The 21977-nt window shown below is 37.8% G+C and overlaps 1 protein-coding gene across 15 annotated transcripts in view; it reads left to right on the top strand.

Moving 5' to 3' along the window:
* The window catches only part of NBEAL1 (neurobeachin like 1), a 206947-nt gene that overhangs the window by 164264 nt on the left and 20706 nt on the right, over positions 1-21977 (top strand). For 13 of the 15 annotated variants that reach the window (XM_065525900.2, XM_074009804.1, XM_074009801.1 and 10 more), the window contains 6 exons: positions 3487-3617; positions 6401-6510; positions 11932-12049; positions 13751-13848; positions 16593-16709; positions 20109-20198. In XM_065525900.2, coding sequence (XP_065381972.1) covers positions 3487-3617; positions 6401-6510; positions 11932-12049; positions 13751-13848; positions 16593-16709; positions 20109-20198 — 664 coding nt within the window. Of the gene's footprint in view, positions 1-3486; positions 3618-6400; positions 6511-11931; positions 12050-13750; positions 13849-16592; positions 16710-20108; positions 20199-21977 lie in introns of those variants that run through there. The other 2 variants (XR_012421391.1, XR_006691117.2) reach the window with 2 other exon arrangements.

The raw sequence follows: 21977 nt of genomic DNA on the forward strand, positions 1-21977 counted from the left end.
GAAAGTAAAAACTGGCCAGACATGGTGGCTTATGCCTTTAATTCCCAACACTTGGGGAGGCCAGGTCAGGTGGATCACTTGAGCCCATCAGTTTGAGATCAGCTTGGGCAACAAGGCAAAACCCCATCTCTACAAAAAATAGAAAATTAGTCAGGTGTAGTGGTGTGCACCTGTAGTCCCAGCTACTTAGGAGGCTGAAGTGGGAGGATAGATTGAGCTCAGGAGGTCAAGGCTATAGTGAGCCATGATTGCACCGCTGTACTCCAGCCTGGGTGACACAGCAAAGTTCTGTCTCAAAAAAAAAAAAGAAATGAAAACTATATCTGATAAAGGACTTGTATATTTGTACCTAGAATATATAAAAAACCCTTACACTCAAGGTGAGGTGACACACACCTATAACTTCAGCTACTCAGGAGGCTGAGGCATAAGGATTGCTTGAGCCCAGGAGTTCAAGTTCAGCCTGGGCAACATAGAGAGACACCCATCTCTATTACAAAAAAAAAAGAGGGAGGGGGAAGAGCTCTTATATCTTAATAATAAAAGGACAACCCAATGAAAAAACAGACAAAGGATCTGAATAAACATTTCTTAAAAGGAGATATGCAAATGTTCAATAAACACATGAAAAGATGCTCAACAGCATGAGTCATCAGGGAAATTCAAATCAAAACCACAGCGAGATGCCACTTCATACCCATTATGATAGTTATAATAAAAAAGACAAATAATAACGTGCTGAAGAGCATGTGGAGAAATTGGAACCCTTATAAATTCTGCCAATGGGAATGTAAAATGGTGCAACTTTTGTGGAAAATAGTCTGGCAGTTCCTCAAAAGGTTAAATATAGAGGGCTGGGTGTGGTGGCTCACACCTGTAATCCCAGCACATTGGGAGACTGAGGTGGGCAAATCACTTGAGGTCTGGCATTCAAGACCAGGCTGGCAAACATGGTAAAACCCTGTCTCTACTAAAAATACAAAAATTATCTGGGCATGGTGGCGGGTGCCTGTAATCCTAGCTACTCTGGAGGCTGAGGCAGGAGAATTGCCTGAACCCGGGAGGCAGATGTTGCAATGAGCCGAGATCATGTCACTGCACTCCAGCCTGGGTGACAGAGCAAGACACCATCTCAAAAAAAAAAAAAAGAAAGAAAAATTAAATATAGAATTGCTGTATAACCTAAAAATTCCACTTCTATATACATACCTAAGATAATTGAAGACATGTATTCACACAAAAATTTGTACATAAATGTTCATACCAGCCTATTTTTTTTTTTTTTTTTTAATACAGAGTCTTGCTCTGTCACCCAGGCTGGAGTGCAGTGGCTCAGTTTCAGCTAACTGCAACCTTCATCTTCCAGGCTCAAGCAATTCTCCTGCCTCAGCCTCCAAAGTAGCTGGGACTATAGGTGTGTGCCACCACACTCAAGTAATTTTTTTGTATTTTTGGTAGAGACGGGGTTTTGCCATATTGCCCAGTCTGGTCGTGAACTCCTGGTATCAAGTGATCTGCCCACCTCGGCCTCCCAAAGTGCTGGGATTACAGACATGAGCCACCTAGCCGGGCCATACCAGTATAATTTATAACCAAAAAGTAGAAACAAACCAGTGTTCATCTACTGATAAATGAATCATGTGATATATCCATACAGTGTGGAATATTATTTGGCCATGAATGAATTCAAGGAATGAAGTATTGATACATGCTGTAATATGGATGAACCTTGAAAACACTATGCCAAGTGAAATAAGCCAGAGACAAAAGGGCACATATTACATGACTTACATGAAACGTCCAAAATAGACAGATCGTCAGACTAGGCAAAATGAAATAAAAATAGGCATAGAGATATAAGGTACGTTAGCAGTCTCCAAGGGTGGGAGTAGGGTGAATGGACAGTGACTGCTAATAGGTACATTTCTTCTTGGAGTGATGAGAATGTTGTAAAATTCATTGTGATGATAGTTGCACAACTATGAATATACTGAATTAAACCCTTGAATTATCCACTTAAAACAAGCAATTTATATGATATGTTAATTTTATCTCAAAACTATACCTCTTCTTGAATATACTATATACTATAATGTTTTAGATGATCTGATATCTATAATTAAATTATAATTAAATTCGAAATTCTGCTAAGATCAACTCTGCCTCAAACCAAGATTAAACAGGTGTAAAAAACAACAGACAAATTGGTCATTAATGTCACTTTTTTTCCTTGTGCATAGCCTTACCTTAGACTCAAGGCCATTAAATACTTAATAAATCCAGGAGAACAATATCAAATGAAATAAAACAGAAGGGATTTATACTGTTATTTTATTAGGGAAAGCATAATACAATTGCAGCACATCCACTTGAGCTTCATTCACCTACTGTAGACGCAGTGCCCATATTAAATTTAAATAAATAAAATTAAGCCAGAAGCAGGCCTGGGCTTCTTAGTCCCAGCTACTTGGGAGGCTGAGGTGGGAGAATCTCTTGAGGCCAGGAGTTTTAACACTGCAGCACATTATGATGGTGCCTGTGAATAGCCACTGCACTCCAGCCTGGGCAACATAATGAGACCCTCATCTCTAAAATAAGTAAATACATAAAATTAATTAATTTAAAAATAATATTAAAATAAGACAATAGATTATGCAAGTAAAACATAAAAGCTTTAGCCACAGAGCTATTTCCCTAACTCACTCTCTGGTTTTAAGCAGAAGAGTTTGTAAAAATATTTACATATCAGTGATTAAATCAGCATCATTCCTATAGATCTATTAACCAAGTATATTGATACTATAATGTTTATAATCATATTTATACTCTGTGATTTTCAAATATTGAAATAACATTCACTTTCTATAATAAATTTTATTCAGCAAAATGCCTTTTTTTTTTTTTTTGAGAAAGAGTCTTGCTCTGTCAGCCAGGCTGGAGTACAGTGGCACGATCTCAGCTCACTGCAACCTCCACCTCCCAGGCTCAAGCAATTCTCTTGGCTCAGCCTCCCGAGTGGCTGGGATTACAGGTATGTGCTACCACCCCTGGCTAATTTTTGTATTTTTAATAGAGACAGGATTTCACCATGTTGGCCAGGCTGGTCTTGAACTCCTGACCTGAGGTAATCTGCCCACCTCGGCCTCCCAAAGTGCTGGGATTATAGGTGTGAGCCACCACACCCGGCCCTAAAAAGACTCTTAAGATTATATTTAATTTATGTGAAATTTTTCTCCAGTGTGATTTGGTTTTCGACTAGTTCAACTATGGTGCTACTGGTGATTAAAATTAGAGTATTTAGTTCCTGACAACTATGAGATTATCATAATAAGGAGAGTAAATTGTGTGTGTAGGCATTAAAGAGGAAGATTTAGAAAACGGTACCTCTAATCATTAGGAACCCTGAAGGGAATCTAAAAGTTTTGTTTCATGTCTTGTTGTTGATTTCATTCAATATTTACATTCTCTTTTAATTTCTACATGCAGGTTTGACTGTGCAGATCGGCAGTTCCATTCTATTCCTGCAACCTGGCAAGCTCTCATGGATAATCCATATGATGTGAAAGAACTTATTCCTGAATTCTTCTATTTCCCAGAGTTTTTGGAAAATCAAAATCGTAAGAAATAGGGGATTAAAAATTGGACTAGCAGGTCCCAATGGACGAGCCTCAAAAATGTCTTTCAGGACATTTTTATAATATCCTGTAGATTATTTAAGATTCATTCTGTCTATGGATTACTTAGTGACAGGGCTGAACTAATGGTATGAGTCTTACCTTCCAGGGAAGTGCTATAGGGAACTAAGCTAAAGGAGTCAAATTTGAATCATTAAGAGAATTTATCAGACTATAGTGTACAGTGTTTACTAGGGAAGCAAAAATGACCATGTGCTATTTCAGCTATATATACCACTTAGGTTAAAAGTGTTTGAGTTAGATAAGGTGAGTATTTAGACTAACCATCAGCTGACTACAGATCTATTAACCAACTCCATGGGCAAACTCATGTCTTTATATATACAGTTTCACTGGACCACAGCCAGCCAATGCCTCTTTTTTTTTTTTTTTTTTTTTTTGAGACAGGGTCTCGCTTTTTCCTTAGGCTGCAATGCAGTGCCGTGATCACTACTCACTGCAGCCTTGACCTCCTGGGCTCAAGCAATCCTGTCAGCTCAGCCTCCTGAGTAGCTGGAACTATAGGTGTGCACCACCATGCCCGCATTTATTTTTGGAGAGGTGGAGTCTCACTTTGTTGTCCAGGCTGGTCTTGAACTCCTGGGCTCAAGTGATCCTTCCACCTCGGCCTCCCAAAATGCTTGGATTACAGGTGTGAGTCACCATGCCCGGCCAGCCAATTCATTTTTGTATCAAAGAAGGTTACTTTCAAAGTAAGCATATCAGCAGATTTGAGTAGTTGCAGCAGATATGATATCACTCACAAAGCCAAAAATATTTATTCTTTGACCTTTTATAGGAAAAGTTTGGTAACTCCTGATTTAGAGCATGCAAGAGTAGGCAAATTAAAATGACAGGATATAAGTTACTATAATATTTGAAAATTTATGTTTTTGAAGTAGAGAAGTATGGAGTTAAATATTAATACATTTTTAAATGTCCAAATTCTTTTCCTGTGAGGTAGTTTTACATTTACTTTTAAGTACAAATAAGGAAAATAGCAATATTTTTACTATTGGTGTTCTTTAGGGAGGTTCCACAATGTTAAAGAGTTATTGCCAACTTTTTTCCCTGCCCTAACATGTAGTGTTAATGTTTGACCCTTCGTTTATTCAGTACAATTATTTTTCATACTGAGGAGAACATATCCAGGGCTTAATGTCACTTTGTGTACTCTGGAACAGGCTGTTGGAGGCAGGGCGTCACAGTAAGGCAGTCAAAATTGGTGACTTTCAGAAAATGAGGTAAATCTGTTGTCTGAGTCTGATCCTAAACTCTCAGTCAGCTGTTGGACTGGATTATCCTAAAGCAGAGTATCTAGAATAGGAGGGATGAGCAGACTACATTTGGATAGAGAACTTAAGGTACTCTTTAACAATTTATATAAGAGTTAGTTGCTATCTTTAGCACCATTGTCTTGATGGCCTCCACTTCTAACTATACATTGCCTCTTTGAGGTGAGCTGTTTGGCAGAAAGTAAATATATCAATTAGAATGCCTTTAAGAGTAAAAAATTTAAAAACAAAGAAAAACAGAATGCCTTTAGGAAAAAAATTTAATAAAACCAGCTCAAAATTGTGCAAACAAGGAAATTTTAGTGTTTCCCATAATAAAATTCCTGAGGTATGGAAATTTCAGATAGCTTAACATCATCAGCGCTAACTTTTTTTCTGTATTTTCACTGTGCCATTCTGAGTATTTTGACTTTGGCTAGTTCCTCTTATGGTCACAAATGCCTAACGCAGTTTTAGGCATCATAGGCAGATCCAACAATATCTTAGAAATAAGTGAGGCTGTTAATCCATTGTGTCCTTTCCTAAGAGTGAAAAACTCTTCCTCATAACTTCTCATTCTCCAGAACTGGGTCATATACCAACCCCTAGACCAGTCACCTGGAATGGGCATGAAATATAGGGCAGAGATGGACACTTGAATGAAATAAAGGTTCTGCTAGCAAATAAAAAGGGGGAATGACTATCAGGTGGGCAACAAATAATATCTGCTACACTGTGATGGGTTTAACATAAAACCAAAGGCACTGTGCATCCTGTCATTTTATGACATTTAAATTCCTCTCCAACTTGTGATACACTAGTATTTTAAGGCAGCACACTGGTATTTTAAGGCCTTCTTTTTTAAAGGTCTTTTGTGTTAACAGTCCCCCTTCTACCCCACCACGTTGTATAAAAAAAAAAAAAAAAACCCTCATATTTGGGGAAATTTTATCAAAATGCCATGTTCTGACCATATGAGCAGATCTTTATTATGCAAGTATCTTTTTAGAATAGTGGTATGTAAATATGTTATTCTTCATCAGACAAATATAACTGTTCTAGTGAGTGAGTTTAAGGTATGAGTTACACCAAAAAGCTTTAAGGAGCTGTATTTTGTAAGTGTACTATTAGAGGGACTGTGTCCCTCTCATTATTTTAAGAGTGAGAAGAAAACTTAATTTTTCATTTTGGTCAGATTAAAATAAGGGTTGTAGCTATAGTTTCCCCCACTTTTCTTGCTTAACAACTTAATTCTTACTCTAATTTACATTATAATAGCTAATTTAAAACTAGTTATTTTTGTTTTTAAATTAACTGGTATGTACTCCAATAGATAAGAATTTTAAAAGGAAAAAAATGTTTTGCGTGGGAATGTGCCCTTATTATTGTTTGTTTTACTTTGTTTATTATAATCTACAATGATTTGATACAGTTTCTTTTTACATGTCTTAGAATTTAACTTGGGTCGTCTACAAGTTTCCAGAGAATTAGTAAATGATGTCATTCTCCCCAAATGGGCTAAATCAGCTGAAGATTTCATCTATAAACATAGGAAAGCTTTGGTGAGACTTTTGCATTTAGTTATTAGACAGAATAATAAGATAAAAGATGTGTTTTCCAGGGGATGGGATAATCTGACTTAATTATTTTTCTAGATTAATTTGTAATTTATTATATAAGCTGACTTTAGAAAGTACAATATGGTAATTTATTTTGAGGCTATGAATCTTCTGATATAGTGAGACTGTAGTATAGTACCATGAAAATATATATATATATATATATATATAGCAAAATATTAAACATTTCAGCTCTGTAAAATGTCCATCTGCTGTATATGTAAATGTTCCAGTCACCAAGCTGGTGTGGTTTGGCGTTTTACAGTTTTCACATTTATTTTAAGTCTAACAAGGATGAGTACATTTTTGTTTTCTCTGAAGGATTTCACTAAGCTTCTAAAAGAAAGGCATCTAAGCCAAGCGCAGTGGCTCACACCTGTAATCCTAGCACTTTTGGAGACCAAGGAGGCCAAGGCCTCACCTGAGGTCAGGAGTTCAGAGATCAGCCTGGCCAACATGGTGAAACTTCATCATGGTGAAACTAAAGATAAAAAAATTAGCCAGGCGTGGTGGCGCATGCCTATAATCCCAGCTACTCAGGAGGCTGAGGCAGGAGAATCACTTGAACCCACGAGGCAGAGATTGCAGTGAGCTGAGATCACGCCATTGCATTCCAGCCCAGGTGACAGGAATGCAATTTTTTTTGAGACTGTCTCAAAAAAAAAAAAAAAGGCAGCTAAACCTTAAATGCCACTTTAAAAAATGTATGGCTGGACACAGTGGCTCATGCCTCTAATCCCAGCACTGTGGCAGGCCAAGGCGGGCAGATCACCTGAGGTCAGGAATTTGCAACCAGCCTGGCCAACATGGCGAAACCCCATCTCTACTAAAAATACAAAAATTAGCTGGGTGTGGTGGCGGGTGCCTGTAATCCCAGCTACTCAGGAGGCTGAGGTAGGAGAATCTCTTGAACCCAGGAGGCGGAGGTTGCAGTGAGCTGAGATCACACCACTGGACTCCAGCCTGGGAGACAGAGCGAGACTCCATCTCAAAAAATAATAATAATAAAGTATTAGTTTTTAGTTAAATTTCCTAATTTGGAATTGAAGGACTAGTGAGGGTTAGTTTAACATTGATATTGTGTTGCTATCTTGCAGATGATATTGATGGCTCCACTTTTCCCCACAGTAGCCCACTTTATTCTCTACCTAAGCTGAAATGTTGGAGGACTCTGAAAATAATTAAGCCAGTACTTGGAAACATTTTTTATCATTATGTATTTATAAAATAAGCATATATTTATAAAATTCAGAATTCAGTTATACTATTTGTAAGCCTTAACCCTATGCATGAATAAGGAATTTAGAAAAAATTTTAAAAAGCAAAAATGAGTTTAGCCAAGTGTGGGTGGTATGCACCTGTAGTCCCAGCTACTTGGGAGGCTGCAATGAGAGGATCACTTGAGCCCAGGAGTTTGAGACCAGCCTGGGCAATATAGCAAGACCCTGCCTCTTTAAAAAAAAAAAAAAAAAAAAAGACTTATTTGGGAATGAATGATGAACTGCAGTCTGATAATACTTGTGCCCTGGTGAACCATTAGGGGCCAGAGATGTACCCAGGAAGGCAAAGGTTTTTAAAGGTAGAATGAGGAAGGTTACATAAGTTGTTTTGAAACAATTATCCTTGACCACAAGGATTAATAACAAGGATGGCATTATTCCAAGGTTGAACAGGCAGTTGCTGGGCAGACATCCTCGCAGAAGTATTCTTGGTGTATGGTTGTGGTTTTCAGAGTGTCTTTGTGATAGTCTTTATTATAGGCATGTATGCATAAGAGCCCCTCCTTTATGGCCTCTCCACTAGATTTTGTTAGGTTTTGGCATAAGGGACTCCATTTTTATCCATACATCTTTCACAACCCTATTAATAAGATATTAGAATTATATATTTCAGTTATGTATTACTGAGTAACAAACTGTTCCAGAATTCAGTGGCTTAAAAGTATAGCCATTTTAGGGGAAGGATAGCGTTAGGAGAAATACCTAATGTAGATGACGGGTTGTTGGGTGCAGCAAACCACCATGGCACATGTATACCTACATAACAAACCTGCATGTTCTGCACGTGTATCCCAGAACTTAAAGTATAACAATTAAAAAAAAAAAAAAAGTATAGCCATTTTATCATCATCTCCCACAGTTTAGTGGGTTAGCTGGCCTCAACTGAGGAATTCTGCTCTTGCTTGAAGTGTTCATGCAGTTAGTTACAGTCATGTGGCAGCTGGGATTGGAGTCATCTGAAGGCTGCATTGAAACAGTAGGATGCTAGCTTTTCTGCCTCTCCATGTAATCTCAGGATATCTCCTCTCCAGCTGGGTAGTGAGACTCCTCACCTGGCAGCTAAGTGCTCTCCAAAAGTGGAAACTTCCACTATTTCTTCATAGCATCACTTCTGCCACTTTATAATGTTTAAACAGTAACAGTATCAATGCCAGATTGAAGAGGAGGGAAATTGAGCTCCGTCTCTCAATGCTAAGAGTGAGAAAGAATTTGTAGCTATATTTTTGTTGTTGTTGTTGTTGTTGTTGTTCTGAGACAGGGTCTCACTCTGTCGCCCAGGCTGGAGTGCAGTGGCATGATCTCAGCTCACTGCAAGCTCCGTGTCCCAGATTCATGCCATTCTCCTGCCTCAGCCTCCCGAGTAGCTGGGGCTACAGGTGCCCACCACCACGCCTGGCTAATTTTTTGTATTTTTAGTAGAGATTGGGTTTCACCGTGTTGGCCAGGATGGTCTCAGTCTCCTGACCTCGTGATCCACATGCCTTGGCCTCCCATAGTGCTGGGATTACAAGCATGAGCCACCACACCTGGCAAGAATTTGTAGCTATCTTTAATCAACATATATTCTGCCCTCTGGTCAAAAATTATTTTACTCCTACATGCAAAATATATTCACTTCCTCTCAAGACACCCTTCCCCTAAAACCCTCATCTCATTAAGGAAGGAATTGGCAAATTGTTTCTGTAAAGGGACAGATAGTAAATTTTTTGCCTTCGTTGGTCATAAGATCTATGTTGCAGCTACTCAGTTCTGCCGTTGTACTGCAAAAACAAATGGATGTGGCTGTGTTCTACTACTAATCTACAAATCTGGCAGCAACTCAGATTTGACCCACAGACAGTAGTTTGCTATTCCACATTAAGGCTTGAGGCCTAAAATTCAGGATCTCATTATCTAAGTCAAGTCTGTGTGTGGATGAAATTACTCAGATGTGGCTCCTCTTGGATCTGAAGCCTGAACTAAAGAGGCAAGTTATCTGCCCCCATGTAACAACAGTGGTATGAAAGGATAAGAGAACTTTTAACAGACACTCCCATTCAAAAGGAGGAGGAAAACAGGAGGCTTCTAGCAGTCACAAATACAAATACTGGTTTATAGCAATTCAGAATTCCAGTAAGGACACGCTTTCAGATCTTCTATTAGGGTCCAGTCCTGTTTCCTGAGAGGGGTGCTCAGTGGCTCTTGGTTCTACCTTTGAGCTTTGGCCTCTCACTAAGTCATTCTTTTTATTCCATTTAAAACAAAAGCAAAAACAAAACTTCGTTTACATGAGTGTTTTTGTCAGCCTCTTTCCTAACCACAGTGAATTGAAAGCCAAAGATCTCTCTTCTTTTTTAAGCAGTTTCTCTCTTTTACTCTAAACTAGTCTAATTCCATTTAAAACCTTATAGGTTTCTTATGTGTCAGGTCTATTGGACAAAAGCCATTCAACATTACTTTACAAAACAGTCCCTTCTCTACTTTGGGTTGGATGGGCGGCTACTATGGAAAAATGCTCTTAAGATTCTTAGACACTCTATTTTCTAGTTGAGTGGGTCTGTGGGGTACAACCTTAAATCTTTCTGAGGTTCCAACAGATTATTTTACAGCCAAACACTTGAACTAAACTTTTATCCAAGACCATATTTTACCGGTGACATTCTGATTTGATAGTTGCCTTAGGCAGTTTCTCATTTCGAGAGTCTTTGCCCTCTAGAGATCCTGGCACTGAGAAATGTCCCCCGGCTGGAGTGCAGTGACATTATCACAACTCACTTCAGCCATGTCCTCCTGGGCTCAAGTGATCCTCCCACCTCAGCCTCCTGAGTAGCTGGGACTATAGGTGCATACCACCATTCCCAGCTAGTTTTTTGTAGCAGAAGGGGGGTTTCGCCATGTTGCCCAGGCTGGTCTGGAACTTCTGGGCTCAAGCGATCCACCTGCTTTGCCCTCCCAAAGTGCTGGGATAACAGACATGAGCCACCATGCCTGGCTCTTGCAATGGTTTTATTTTTGAATCCAGCAATATCTGGCTTTTTTATATTTTCTTTAAATTGTGCTTAAAAATCAAATAGTTCACTTTTGGCTGGGCGTGGTGGCCCACACCTGTAATCCCAGCACTTCGGGAGGCCAAGGCAGGTGGATCACCTGAGGTCAGGAGTTCGAGATCAGTCTGGCCAACATGTTAAAACCCCATCTCTACTGAAAATACAAAAAATTAGCTGGGTGTGGTAGCAGGCACCTGTAATCCCAACTTACTTAGGAGGCTGAGGCAGTAGAATCTCTTGAACCTCTGGGAGGCGGAGGTTGCAGTGAGCCAAGATCACGCCACTGCACTCCAACCTGGGTGACAGAGCAAGAGATTCCGTCCCCCCCCCCCCCACAAAAAAATCAAATAGTTCACTTTTTAACCCATCTTACTCCTCTCATACTTTACCATAGGCACCTGAAGGAAGCCAAATGGTACTTAAAATGTTCTGTTTGGAAGTCTGTACACCCAAATTCATGAGTTCATTCTTTCTTTCATATAACTAAAACATGAGTCCCGTTTTCTCCTGTCTCCAATAACAATTTCCTCACTGTCTTTCAAGTTATCACTAGTAATTTCCAGGAGGTCTCTACCTGCCACCCTGTCCTCCTCTTAGTAAGTGGTTACTGTGAGGGAGAGAATGATTTGCAGCCATTTTGTCCACCTAAGTGTGGTTTCATTGTTTCCTTAAATTGATCTTTTTTTTTTTCTTGAATTGAATTTCTAGACAACTATTTCAATGGAAATTTTACCACAGAGATGCATTCCATAGCTGTCTTTTAGCTCTTTTGTTATTATTTTTGGGCTGTTATAAGCATATTTGTATTTTATTTGCCTATTAGGAAATGCATGTATTAATATTAATAAATATATCTACATTATAGTAGATAGGAATAGTTAATATATGTAGTAGATATTGAATAAATGTTTGCCATTATTTCGAGATAATTTTATTTTGCCACCAGAAAGATTTGTGTGTGGAAATGTTTCATTTGTTCTTACTTTTTTAAAGAATCGAATTTACATTGCAGTTGGAAGATATCTCTATATTAATTATTAAATTTGTTCTTTTCCTAGGAGTCTGAATATGTTTCAGCTCATCTTCATGAATGGATAGATCTGATCTTTGGCTATAAACAGAGGGGACCAGCTGCAGTAGAGGCACTCAACGTTTTCTATTATTGTAGTTACGAAGGTATAAATCTATACACTTTTTCTCTTGCTTTACCGTGATAGAAACTATTGTTTAATATATGTTTACAGTTATTTTGGGCCTATTTAATATGAGAAAGACTACATTTTCAAAACGTCTTTTTACTTGAAAGATTAACAGACTGCTGCTGTTTTTGTAATAGTAGTTAAGTGTGTATATGCCAGTCTAGTTATAAATGTCACTTATTAACATCATAAAAGTTTTTGATCTCTAACATATTTGTCCTATTCAGTTGAGTCAAACATTAAATATTCAGTATTAAACAGTAGCAGATTTTGAAACAAGGCCTTTGAAATTACAAATAACAAATTCTTCAAATGATACATACGATGACATTATTTTGCTCAGAATCAAGAGTATTTTCTGATGGCCTTAAAATGATTTTTAAAAAGTAGTTCTTTACTAATCCTTAAGTAGACTAATAGTTCTAAAGATGGTGAATACTGTGAAGTTATGTGAATGTGAATACAGTGAGAGACTTTTGGTAAATGAGCATATTTTTGCCATGCCGTATCCATTCAGGTAATAGGTTTGTAAGGAGAAAGTATTGCATGGCTGTTAGAAGCTTGGACTTACCTAGTTTAGCCAATTACTAGTCATGTAACAATCCATATTAGATGTGGCTGAGTATAATCAGTTAACCAGAATATTACCTTTCGAAACCTTTGTTTCAAGCAATAACTTAAAGCAGTATTTTTGTGTAGTTATTACTCTTGTTTGAGTTTGGCTATTATGACCAAAACAATTAGGTATACTCTGAGTATAGTTCGTATTTTTGCAAAAGAAACTTATATTTTATATATTTTTTTTTTATTTTGTGACAGGGTCTTGCTCTTTCACCCAGGCTAGAGTGCAGTGGCATAATCATACTTGACTGCAACCTGGAACTCCTGGGGTCAACCAGTCCCTCCTGCCTTACCACCACACCCAGCTATTTTAGAGAGATGAAGTCTCACTTTGTTGCCCAGGCTGGTTTCAAACTCCAGGTCTCAAGCAATCCTCCCGCCTCAGCCTCACAAAGTGCTGGGATTACAGGCATGACCCACCACCCCTCCCCCAGTAGAAACCTTCATAGAATATCATTTAACTTTCAATTGCTTAAAATATTTTAGCTAATTTTTACATATATTTAATGTTTGATGAGTTGCTGATTTTTTAAAATTACCTTTTCACAATGTTATAAATTGAAGAATAGAATAATATTTTATTGAAACTGTACCAGTGAGGCTGGGGTGGTAGGTCACGCCTGTAATCCCAGCACTTTGGGAGGCTGGGGCAGGCAGATCACATGAGGTCAGAAGTTCAAGACCAGTCTGGTCAACATAGTGAAACCCAATCTCTACTAAAAATACAAAAATTAGCTGGGCGTGGTGGCATGCACCTGTAGTCCCAGCTACTCAGGAGGCTGATGCAGGAGAATCGCTTGAACCCAGGCGGTGGAGGTTGCAGTGAGTCAAGAGCATACCACTGCACTCCAGCCTGGGCAACACAGCAAGACTGTCTCAAAAAAAAAAATGTGTGTATGTGTGTATATATATATATATATATATATATATATATGTGTGTGTGTGTATACACACACACACACACACACACACCAGTGAGCCTGATACATTAATCAGTGATGTGGCTTGCTGATTTATTTTCACTCTGTAGTAAGTTGACTTCTTCTCCTGGTTTTAGGAGCTGTGGATCTGGATGCCTTAACAGATGAGAAAGAAAGAAAAGCCTTAGAAGGGATGATTAATAATTTTGGGCAAACACCTTGTCAATTATTAAAGGTAAGTCATATGTGTTATCGACAACTTAAGAAGTAGATTTAAGTCAACTTAAGAAGTAGATTTAAGTATATAACAAAATATTGCAGTCAAGATCCATATGTATAGCCAATTACTCTCAGTTACAGAAAGATTTCTATTTGCTCTGAAAGTCTTTTATTATTTCCAAGAGGAAAAACTGAGTACCAATTAGGGTATGCCATTAAAACTGTCCTCATATTGGGACTCATTCCACATGTAAAACTTCTAATAGCTCACATCTGCCCAAAAAGGCACTTACTTTCCAGAGCCCAAACCCAGTCCTAAGAATCGAATTATAGAATATTTAAAATGTAGAATCAAATTATTAAAAATACTACATATATTTCTTTCCCCATACTAGTATCTGAAATTAAATCATCTTCCTGATAACACACAGATTTGGATTCATGGAAATTAATCTAATGTTAGTTTTCAAAGATGTCTTGATCTTTTTCAGTATATGAATTTAGTGATGTGGAATACATTAAAAAAAATGTATTAACTAGATTTGTTCTTAAGCAATCACTGTGTTTGTTAGGTACTTTACCTAATCTTCACCTAATCTTCATAGTAAAAATTCAGTTATCCTCATTTTTCAGGAGATAAAGCCAAGCCTCACAGAAAGTAATACCTAGCCTATAATGCCTTTGAGAAACTAAATACTTTTTTCTAAGTTTACACAACAAGAAAGTGACTAGGATTATATGCCTGACCATCTAACTCCAGAGCCTTTCTCGCATGCCATGTTTCCTCTGAATTAGTAGCTGTAAGCCCCCTGTTAAACTAGATCTCTTAAAATGTTCTTATGGGCCTTTATTTGCTACCTAATTATGATACTTTCTGCCTTAGGTTGTATATTTATCCATTTGCCTCAGTACATTATAAATACATTAAAGGCAGCAACTTTCTCTTAATCATCTTTGTATCTCTCTTGAATACAGTATTGAACTGAAATCACCACAGCTATTACAACAGTAGTATATCTAAGCTCTAACTTATAGGTGTCCTTCTGTCAATACAGTAATTGGGCTAAACTTTGTAATTGTTACTGTTCCTTAGCAATGGTTTGCTTGGAACCTCCAACATTGGTTTTTACAGAATAGTCATATATGAAGTCAATGCTTTATCCCTTACCTTCTGGTACAGTCAGAAGGCAAAAGTAACAGACTAAAACAGAATGTTTCAAAGGGCTTTGAAATAGATGCTATCATATTTTCACACCTGTTTTACTTTCCTTTTTGTTTTACAAGTGGTGCTGTTAGTTTTTATTGTCATAAAAATGATACAAAAATCATTATTTGATTTGAAATAAAATGAATAATATCTATTAAAAGCTAATTTTTTTTTTTTTTTTTTTTTTTTGAGACGGAGTTTTGCTCTTGTTGCCTGGGCTGGAGTGCAATGGCGCGATCTCGGCTCACTCCAACCTCCACCTCCTGGGTTCAAGCGATTCTCCTGCCTCAGCCTCCCAAGTAGCTGGGATTATAGGCGCCCGCCACCACACCTGGCTAATTTTTAGGAGAGATGGGGTTTCGCCTTGTTGGGCAGGCTGGTCTCTAACTCCTGACCTCAGGTGATCTGCCTGCCTCAGCCTCCCAAAGTCCTGGGATTACAAGTGTGAGCCACCATGCCTGGTCTAAAAGCTAAATATTTTCGTACTTACAGCTTTCACATCTATTGCCTATAATCAATATTTTGTTGTAGAGATGCAAGAATTTACTTTAGAGAGAATTCTGTTTTGCCTTTTAACTGTGCCTTTGAAATATTCATTTTACTTGCCATTTATGTCATATTTATATAGGTGATACTGTTCTGTGTTTCTGACATGAAAGTTGAGGAAGAATAATAATTTACTTGAAAAGTATGCAGCAGTACCTATAATTTGATTCTGATAGTATTGACTTTTTTTTTTTTTTTTTTGAGATGGAGTCTCACTGTCACCCAGGCTGGAGTGCAGTGGCATGATCTCAGCTCACTGCAACTTCCATCTTGTGGGTTCAAGCGATTCTCCTACCTCAGCCTCTCAAGTAGCTGGAACGATAGGTGCACACCACTATGCCTGACCAATTTTTGTATTTTTAGTAGAGACAGGGTTTCACCATGTTAGCTAGTATGGCCTTGAACTTCTGACCTCAAGTGATCCGCCCACCTCAGCCTCCCAAAATGCTAGCATTTCAGGTGTGAGCCACCACACCTGACCAGTGTTGACATTTTGATCTTGTCAAGGAATTAAAGATTCATCCAAATTATACATTCTGAATTTTGAATACTACATTTAATTTTACCAAGCATCTAACATGTGTAGGATACTGGTCTAGTATGGAAATCCAAAAATGAATAAGGCTTCTCTAGCTTTAAGGCACTTATAATCTAGTTGGGGAAGACAGACCATAAACAACTATATGTAATCCAACATAGAAAGAAATAAGTTATAATTAAAATATAAATTATTTGCCAAGGAAAAATAATAAAAGAGAATAATACATTCTGACTTAAAAATTTAGGAGAGATATCAGTAAGAAAAACTTTAAAGTAGGAGTGGGATTTCCAAAGAAATGAAGAAAGTAGTAACTCTGCTAAGAGACTAGTCTGAGCCAACACTTAGAATTGTCAACAATGCATGGTATGTAATATATTGTAGCTAGAGCCTAGTGTATATGAAGGAACATAGTGACAGATTAATAATATAGATATGGAATTGTTTTTTCCTTAAAATTATTTTGAAGGAACCACACCCTCCAAGATTATCAGCAGAAGAAGCAGTGCAGAAGCCGACCAAAATAGACACTTCAACCCTAAACCTGTTTCAACACCTTCCTGAACTCAAGTCATTTTTTATAGAGGTAATATCTAACTTGGTAATATCAAAAAGAGTTTTCTCTAAATTCTGCACATTTTAAAGTCTTTTTATTATTTAATGGGAAGTAAGGATTATAGTATTTAATTTAAGATAGTAAATTTTACAGTAATAATCTATTGTTGGATTTTTAAAACATTTTTATTGGAAGTTTTTGTTTGCTGCTGAGTGGTAATCTGAACTGTTTTTCTTGGCTTTCTTTCATCTACTTCACATTTTCCTGACAAAGAAGAATAAATAATTTGATTTAAAATGCTTCTTGTGACAATCAAGATGATATGTAGATAGAGATAATATTTTAATAGCTCTTAATTATAATGTCTGCTCATATATAAAATAGATCCTAATAAGTCACATTGTTAATTGATAGAATGAGTAGTCTAGTAAAACAAGAGTAGTTGATGGTGTAATTGAAAGAGTTTAAGTAAAAAATTCAAATGTTTAAATGTACATATTAAATTACTTGCAGTAATTCAGAATGTGATTATAAAATGCATTCATACCTGTGAATTTGGTTAGGACAGATAGCATTGAGCCTTCACAAAAAGAAAATTGAAAATAAAAAGTTAGTAAGTTTGAAGATATACATTGAACAGTCTCTGCAATACAGCAGAGGTTGGGAAACTTTTTCTTCTGTCAAATAATAACTTATTTGAAAAGTGTGCAGCAGTGAGATAGGTCTAACTGGTAAATATTTTGGGCTTTGCAGGCCAAAAGGCAAACTCAAAGATATTCTGTAGGTACATATATAACCACTTAAAATGTAATCATCTAAAAATATAAAACCCATTCTTAGCTCACCCACCGCCTACAAAACAGGTGGTGGGCTGGCTTTGTCCCACAGGTTGTAGTTTGTAAAACCCTGCATTACAGTATCACTGCAGCATGTTTCTCAGATTCAATAACCATGGGAAAATCAATTATCAAAAAATTCTATTTTTTGATAATGTAGTATAAAAAATGTTTATGAGTTTTATAACAGTTAAAGCTTTGGCCGGGCATGGTGGCTCACGCCTGTAATCCCAGCACTTTGGGAGGCCGAGACGGGTGGATCACAAGGTCAGGAGATCAAGACCATCCTAGCTAACATGGTGAAACCCCGTCTCTACTAAAAAATACAAAAAATTAGCCGGGCGTGGTGGTGGGCGCCTGTAGTCCCGGCTACTCAGGAGGCTGAGGCAGGAGAATGGCGTGAACCCGGGAGGCGGAGCTTGCAGTGAGCCAAGATCATGCCACTGCACTCAGAGCGAGACTCTGTCTCAAAAAAAATAAAATACTGTGTCTCAAAAAAAAAAAAAAGTTAAAGTTTTGTAATAAATTTTACTCAAATGAACAGTATTGTAAGCATCACTGTATTTTTTAATTGATATAAGAATTAAACGTTTTTATGTGGTACACCACTACATTTTGGTATGGAAATGCTTTCACGTGTTTGTGAAAGCATTTCAAAATTCATCTGTCACTCTTTTCCTAAATCCATGTTTACTGAAATAGTTATTTAGGGTTGCAATACAAGTTCTGCAAACTTGGTTATTTCCAGAAGTATCTGAGTTAGGTGCGTAGAACTCAGAACACATAAAAACAATGCTCAGAAATTGTAACCAATTCCCAGGATATGTTGGGAGTCTCCAAGACTATCCCCAGGTTCAGTGATTTGCCAGAAAGACTCACAGAATTCAACAAGTAGATGTACTCGTGGCTAAGATTTATTACAGTGAAAGGATACAAAGCAACATCAGCAAAGGGAAAAGGCACATGGTGTGATGTACAGGGGAAGCCAGGCACAAGTGTTCAAGAGACCTCTCCTAGTGAAGTCACATAAGACCTACTTAATTCTTTCAGTAATGAAATGTGGAAACACATTTTTTGTCATCACAGAAGCTCATTAGAGACCCAGTGCCCAAGGTTTTTATTGGAGGCTGGTCGCATATACACCCCTCTGCCTGGCACATACCAAAATTCCAGACTCCAGAAGAAAAACAAGTGTTTAGCATAAACCATACTATTTGCACAAACAGTCTAGGTGTAGTGAGCCACCCTTGTCATTGAGGGAAAGTTTTATATCAGTGTAAGGAGGAACTGTTCGCCAGCCAAGTCCCAGATGCCAACCAAAGGCCAGTCTTGCAAGTAGGCCTTTCTATAATAATGATGGCAGTCTCAGGACTGCTCTGTTAACTCTTTACTGCATGTAAAACAACACATGAGACCCTATTTGATCCATAATCTGATGGACATGCAATACTATATTCTATAATGCCAATAGAACTATTTTCATCTTATCTAATCATTTTTGACTTTTGTTGTAATATAGTACATTCCAAGTTCCATCTGCAGGTGCAGCAACACATTTGCCCTTCTCTGTACCCACCATGTCACATAGTAGCTTTCTCCAGGACACATTCAGTATCTGGATCAGTATAAAGAACACAATTGATTTCCTTAGGTACCAATAACTTGTTAATCCCTTTTCATTCTCGTAAGAGGTATTTCCCCATATATTAATATGAAAAGAGAAGGCCTTTTGTAGGTCATCTCCTAGGTGTTCAAATTGTGAAGAAAGTAGAGGTAGTAGTGAAAACAAGGGCTTAATAAATGGGTTTTTTTCAGGCACCATTTTCATTTTGCCTTGTTCAAATGCAAGTCATTCTTCTCTGGATTAATTCACAACATGAAGAGAAAAGATAATCACCAACTTTTTATAATTCTATAAATTATAATGAATTTTATAATTTGTTACTTACTTCCTATTAAGTTCTTAGAACAACACCTGATACATAGCGCATACCCAATAATGTTATCATTTACCTAGTAAATATTAGATATCACTTGTGAACTATTGTCACGTCAAGGAACTGAGTTCAAATTATTGTTCTCTTTCACATCGTTATAAGATAATGGCAGATGTTTTCTGAGTGCTGTCTTTATTTTCTGGTCCTACTGTGGCTTTCAGGAAGTATCCCAGTTAATGGATTAGATATGTTTTTTGAAAGTTAGACCCAAAAGGAAATTTCTATAAATTATGACCAGTTTTCTCATTTGGCTTATCTTATGTGATCCATATTTTCTGCTTTATATTTATGTCAGTATAACTTAGGATAGATCCTAAATCATTGGCTGTTTTAAATTATTGCTGCTCTTTGAAATCTATGTCTCTTTTTAAAAGCAGTGTAGTTGAATATAAGGTGATGGGTTTCAGAAGTTTCAAGTATGCCACCTATACATGGTATATAATTCCTTTCCTTCATTTTAAATTAATTGATTAGATGTTTCAAGAGAGTAAAATGATGTATCACAGGATTCATCCTTATTTAAAGAAATGGTTTTCAGTAATTTGTACCTAATAAAGATGAGCAGAACCAGCCACTAAACCTCTTTTATTTTACAGGGGATTAGTGATGGTATTCCACTATTAAAGGCCACCGTCCCCAAAAATCAGTATCGTTCTTTTATGTCTCAAGGCAGCCCTGAGTTACTGGTAAGTTGATTTTTACCTTTTTTACACTGCCATGTCTATATTCATTACAACTTAGAAGAAAAAAAAAAAAAGAGGAAATAAATATTTTTTAAAAGACACTTTTTGGCTATGCACGGTGGTTCATGCCTGTAATCCCAGTGCTTTGGGAGGCTGAAACAAGCAGATTGCTTGAGCCCAGGAGTTCAAGACTAGCCTGGGCAACATTTGCTCAGAAAATAAAATCTAAAAAGATATACAAAAATAGGCTGGGAACAGTGGCCCACGCCTGTAATCCCAGCACTTTGGGAGGCCAAGGCGGGCGGATCAGTTGAGGTCAAAGGTTCAAGACCAGTTTGGGCAACATGGTGAAACTCTGTCTCTACTAAAAATACAAAAAATTAGAGAGGCGTGGAGACAGGCGCCTGTAATTCCAGCTACTTGGGAGGCTGAGGCAGGAGAATCATTTGAATCCAGGAGGTGGAGGTTGCAGTGAGCCAAGATCGCGCCACTGCACTCCAACCTACATGACAAGAGTGAGACTCCTAAGTAAAACAAAAATAAAAATAAAAAGATATACAAAAATAGTAATAGTACTTTTTGAGCAGTGGCAATATTGTGAATATCAATTGTAATACATATGTATAAATATATATATATATATATTTGTTTTGTTTTGTTTTGTTTTGTTTTTGAGACAGAGTCTCACCCTGTCACGCAGGCTGGAGTGCCGATCACAGCTCACTGCAGCATTGACCTCCTGGGCTCAGGTGACCCTTCCACCCCAGCCTCCTGAGTAACTGGGACTACAGGTACACACCACCATGGCCAGATAATTTTTGTATTTTTTGTAGAGATCAGGTTTTGCCATGTTGTCCAGGCTGGTCTCAAACTCCTGAGCTCAAGTGATCCTCCCACCTGAGCCTTACAAAGTGCCTGCGTTTTTTAAAGTTACCAGAATTTCCTTTGTGTGGGGTAACTTGTTAACTTTTATAATCAAGAAGATAAAGGCTTTTCATTTTGAAGAGAAGAGAACTTACTCACTATGACTGTCACTACAGGGAGACCTTAACAATTCATTGTAAATTCTGCTTCTGATTTATGTTCTAAATGATATATATTACATTTTTATGGTAAGACTGGTCCCTGAATTTCTTCTACCTGCCAGCTAATAACTGCTAATAAACTTTGAGAAATCATGAGAAAAAATAATATTCCTAAAGAAAGATAAATTGGGCTGAGCGCAGTGGCTCACATCTGTAATCCCAGAATTTGGGAGGCTGTGGGTGGATTGCTTGAGCTTAGGAGTTTGAGACCAGCCTGGGCAACATGGCGAAACCCCATCTCCACCAAAATACAAAAAATTAGCCAGGCATGGTGGTGCATGCCTGTGGTCCCAGCTACTCAGGAGGGTGAGGTCAGAGGATTGCTTGTGCCCAGGAGGTTGTAGTGAGCTGAGATCATGCCACTGCACTCCAGCCTGGGTAATAGAGCAAGACTCTATCTCAAAAAAAAAAAAAAAAAAAAAAAAAAAGTCAAGTTTTCTTACAAATAAGGCCATATAAATAAGGCCAGATGTGGTGGTTCATGCCTGTCATCCCAACACTTTGGGAGGCCGAGGTGGGAGGCTCACTTAAGCCCAGGAGTTGGAGACTAGCTTGGGCAACATGGTGAAACCATGTCTCTACAAAGAATACAAAAATTAGCCAGGCATGGTGGCACATGCCTGAAGGTTGCAGTGAGCTGAGATCATGTCACTGCACTCCAGCCTGGGCAACGGAGTGAAAATAAAAGATAAGCAAA

Source organism: Macaca fascicularis, chromosome 12 (assembly GCF_037993035.2).
Source record: "Macaca fascicularis isolate 582-1 chromosome 12, T2T-MFA8v1.1".
Classification (NCBI taxonomy): domain Eukaryota; kingdom Metazoa; phylum Chordata; class Mammalia; order Primates; family Cercopithecidae; genus Macaca; species Macaca fascicularis.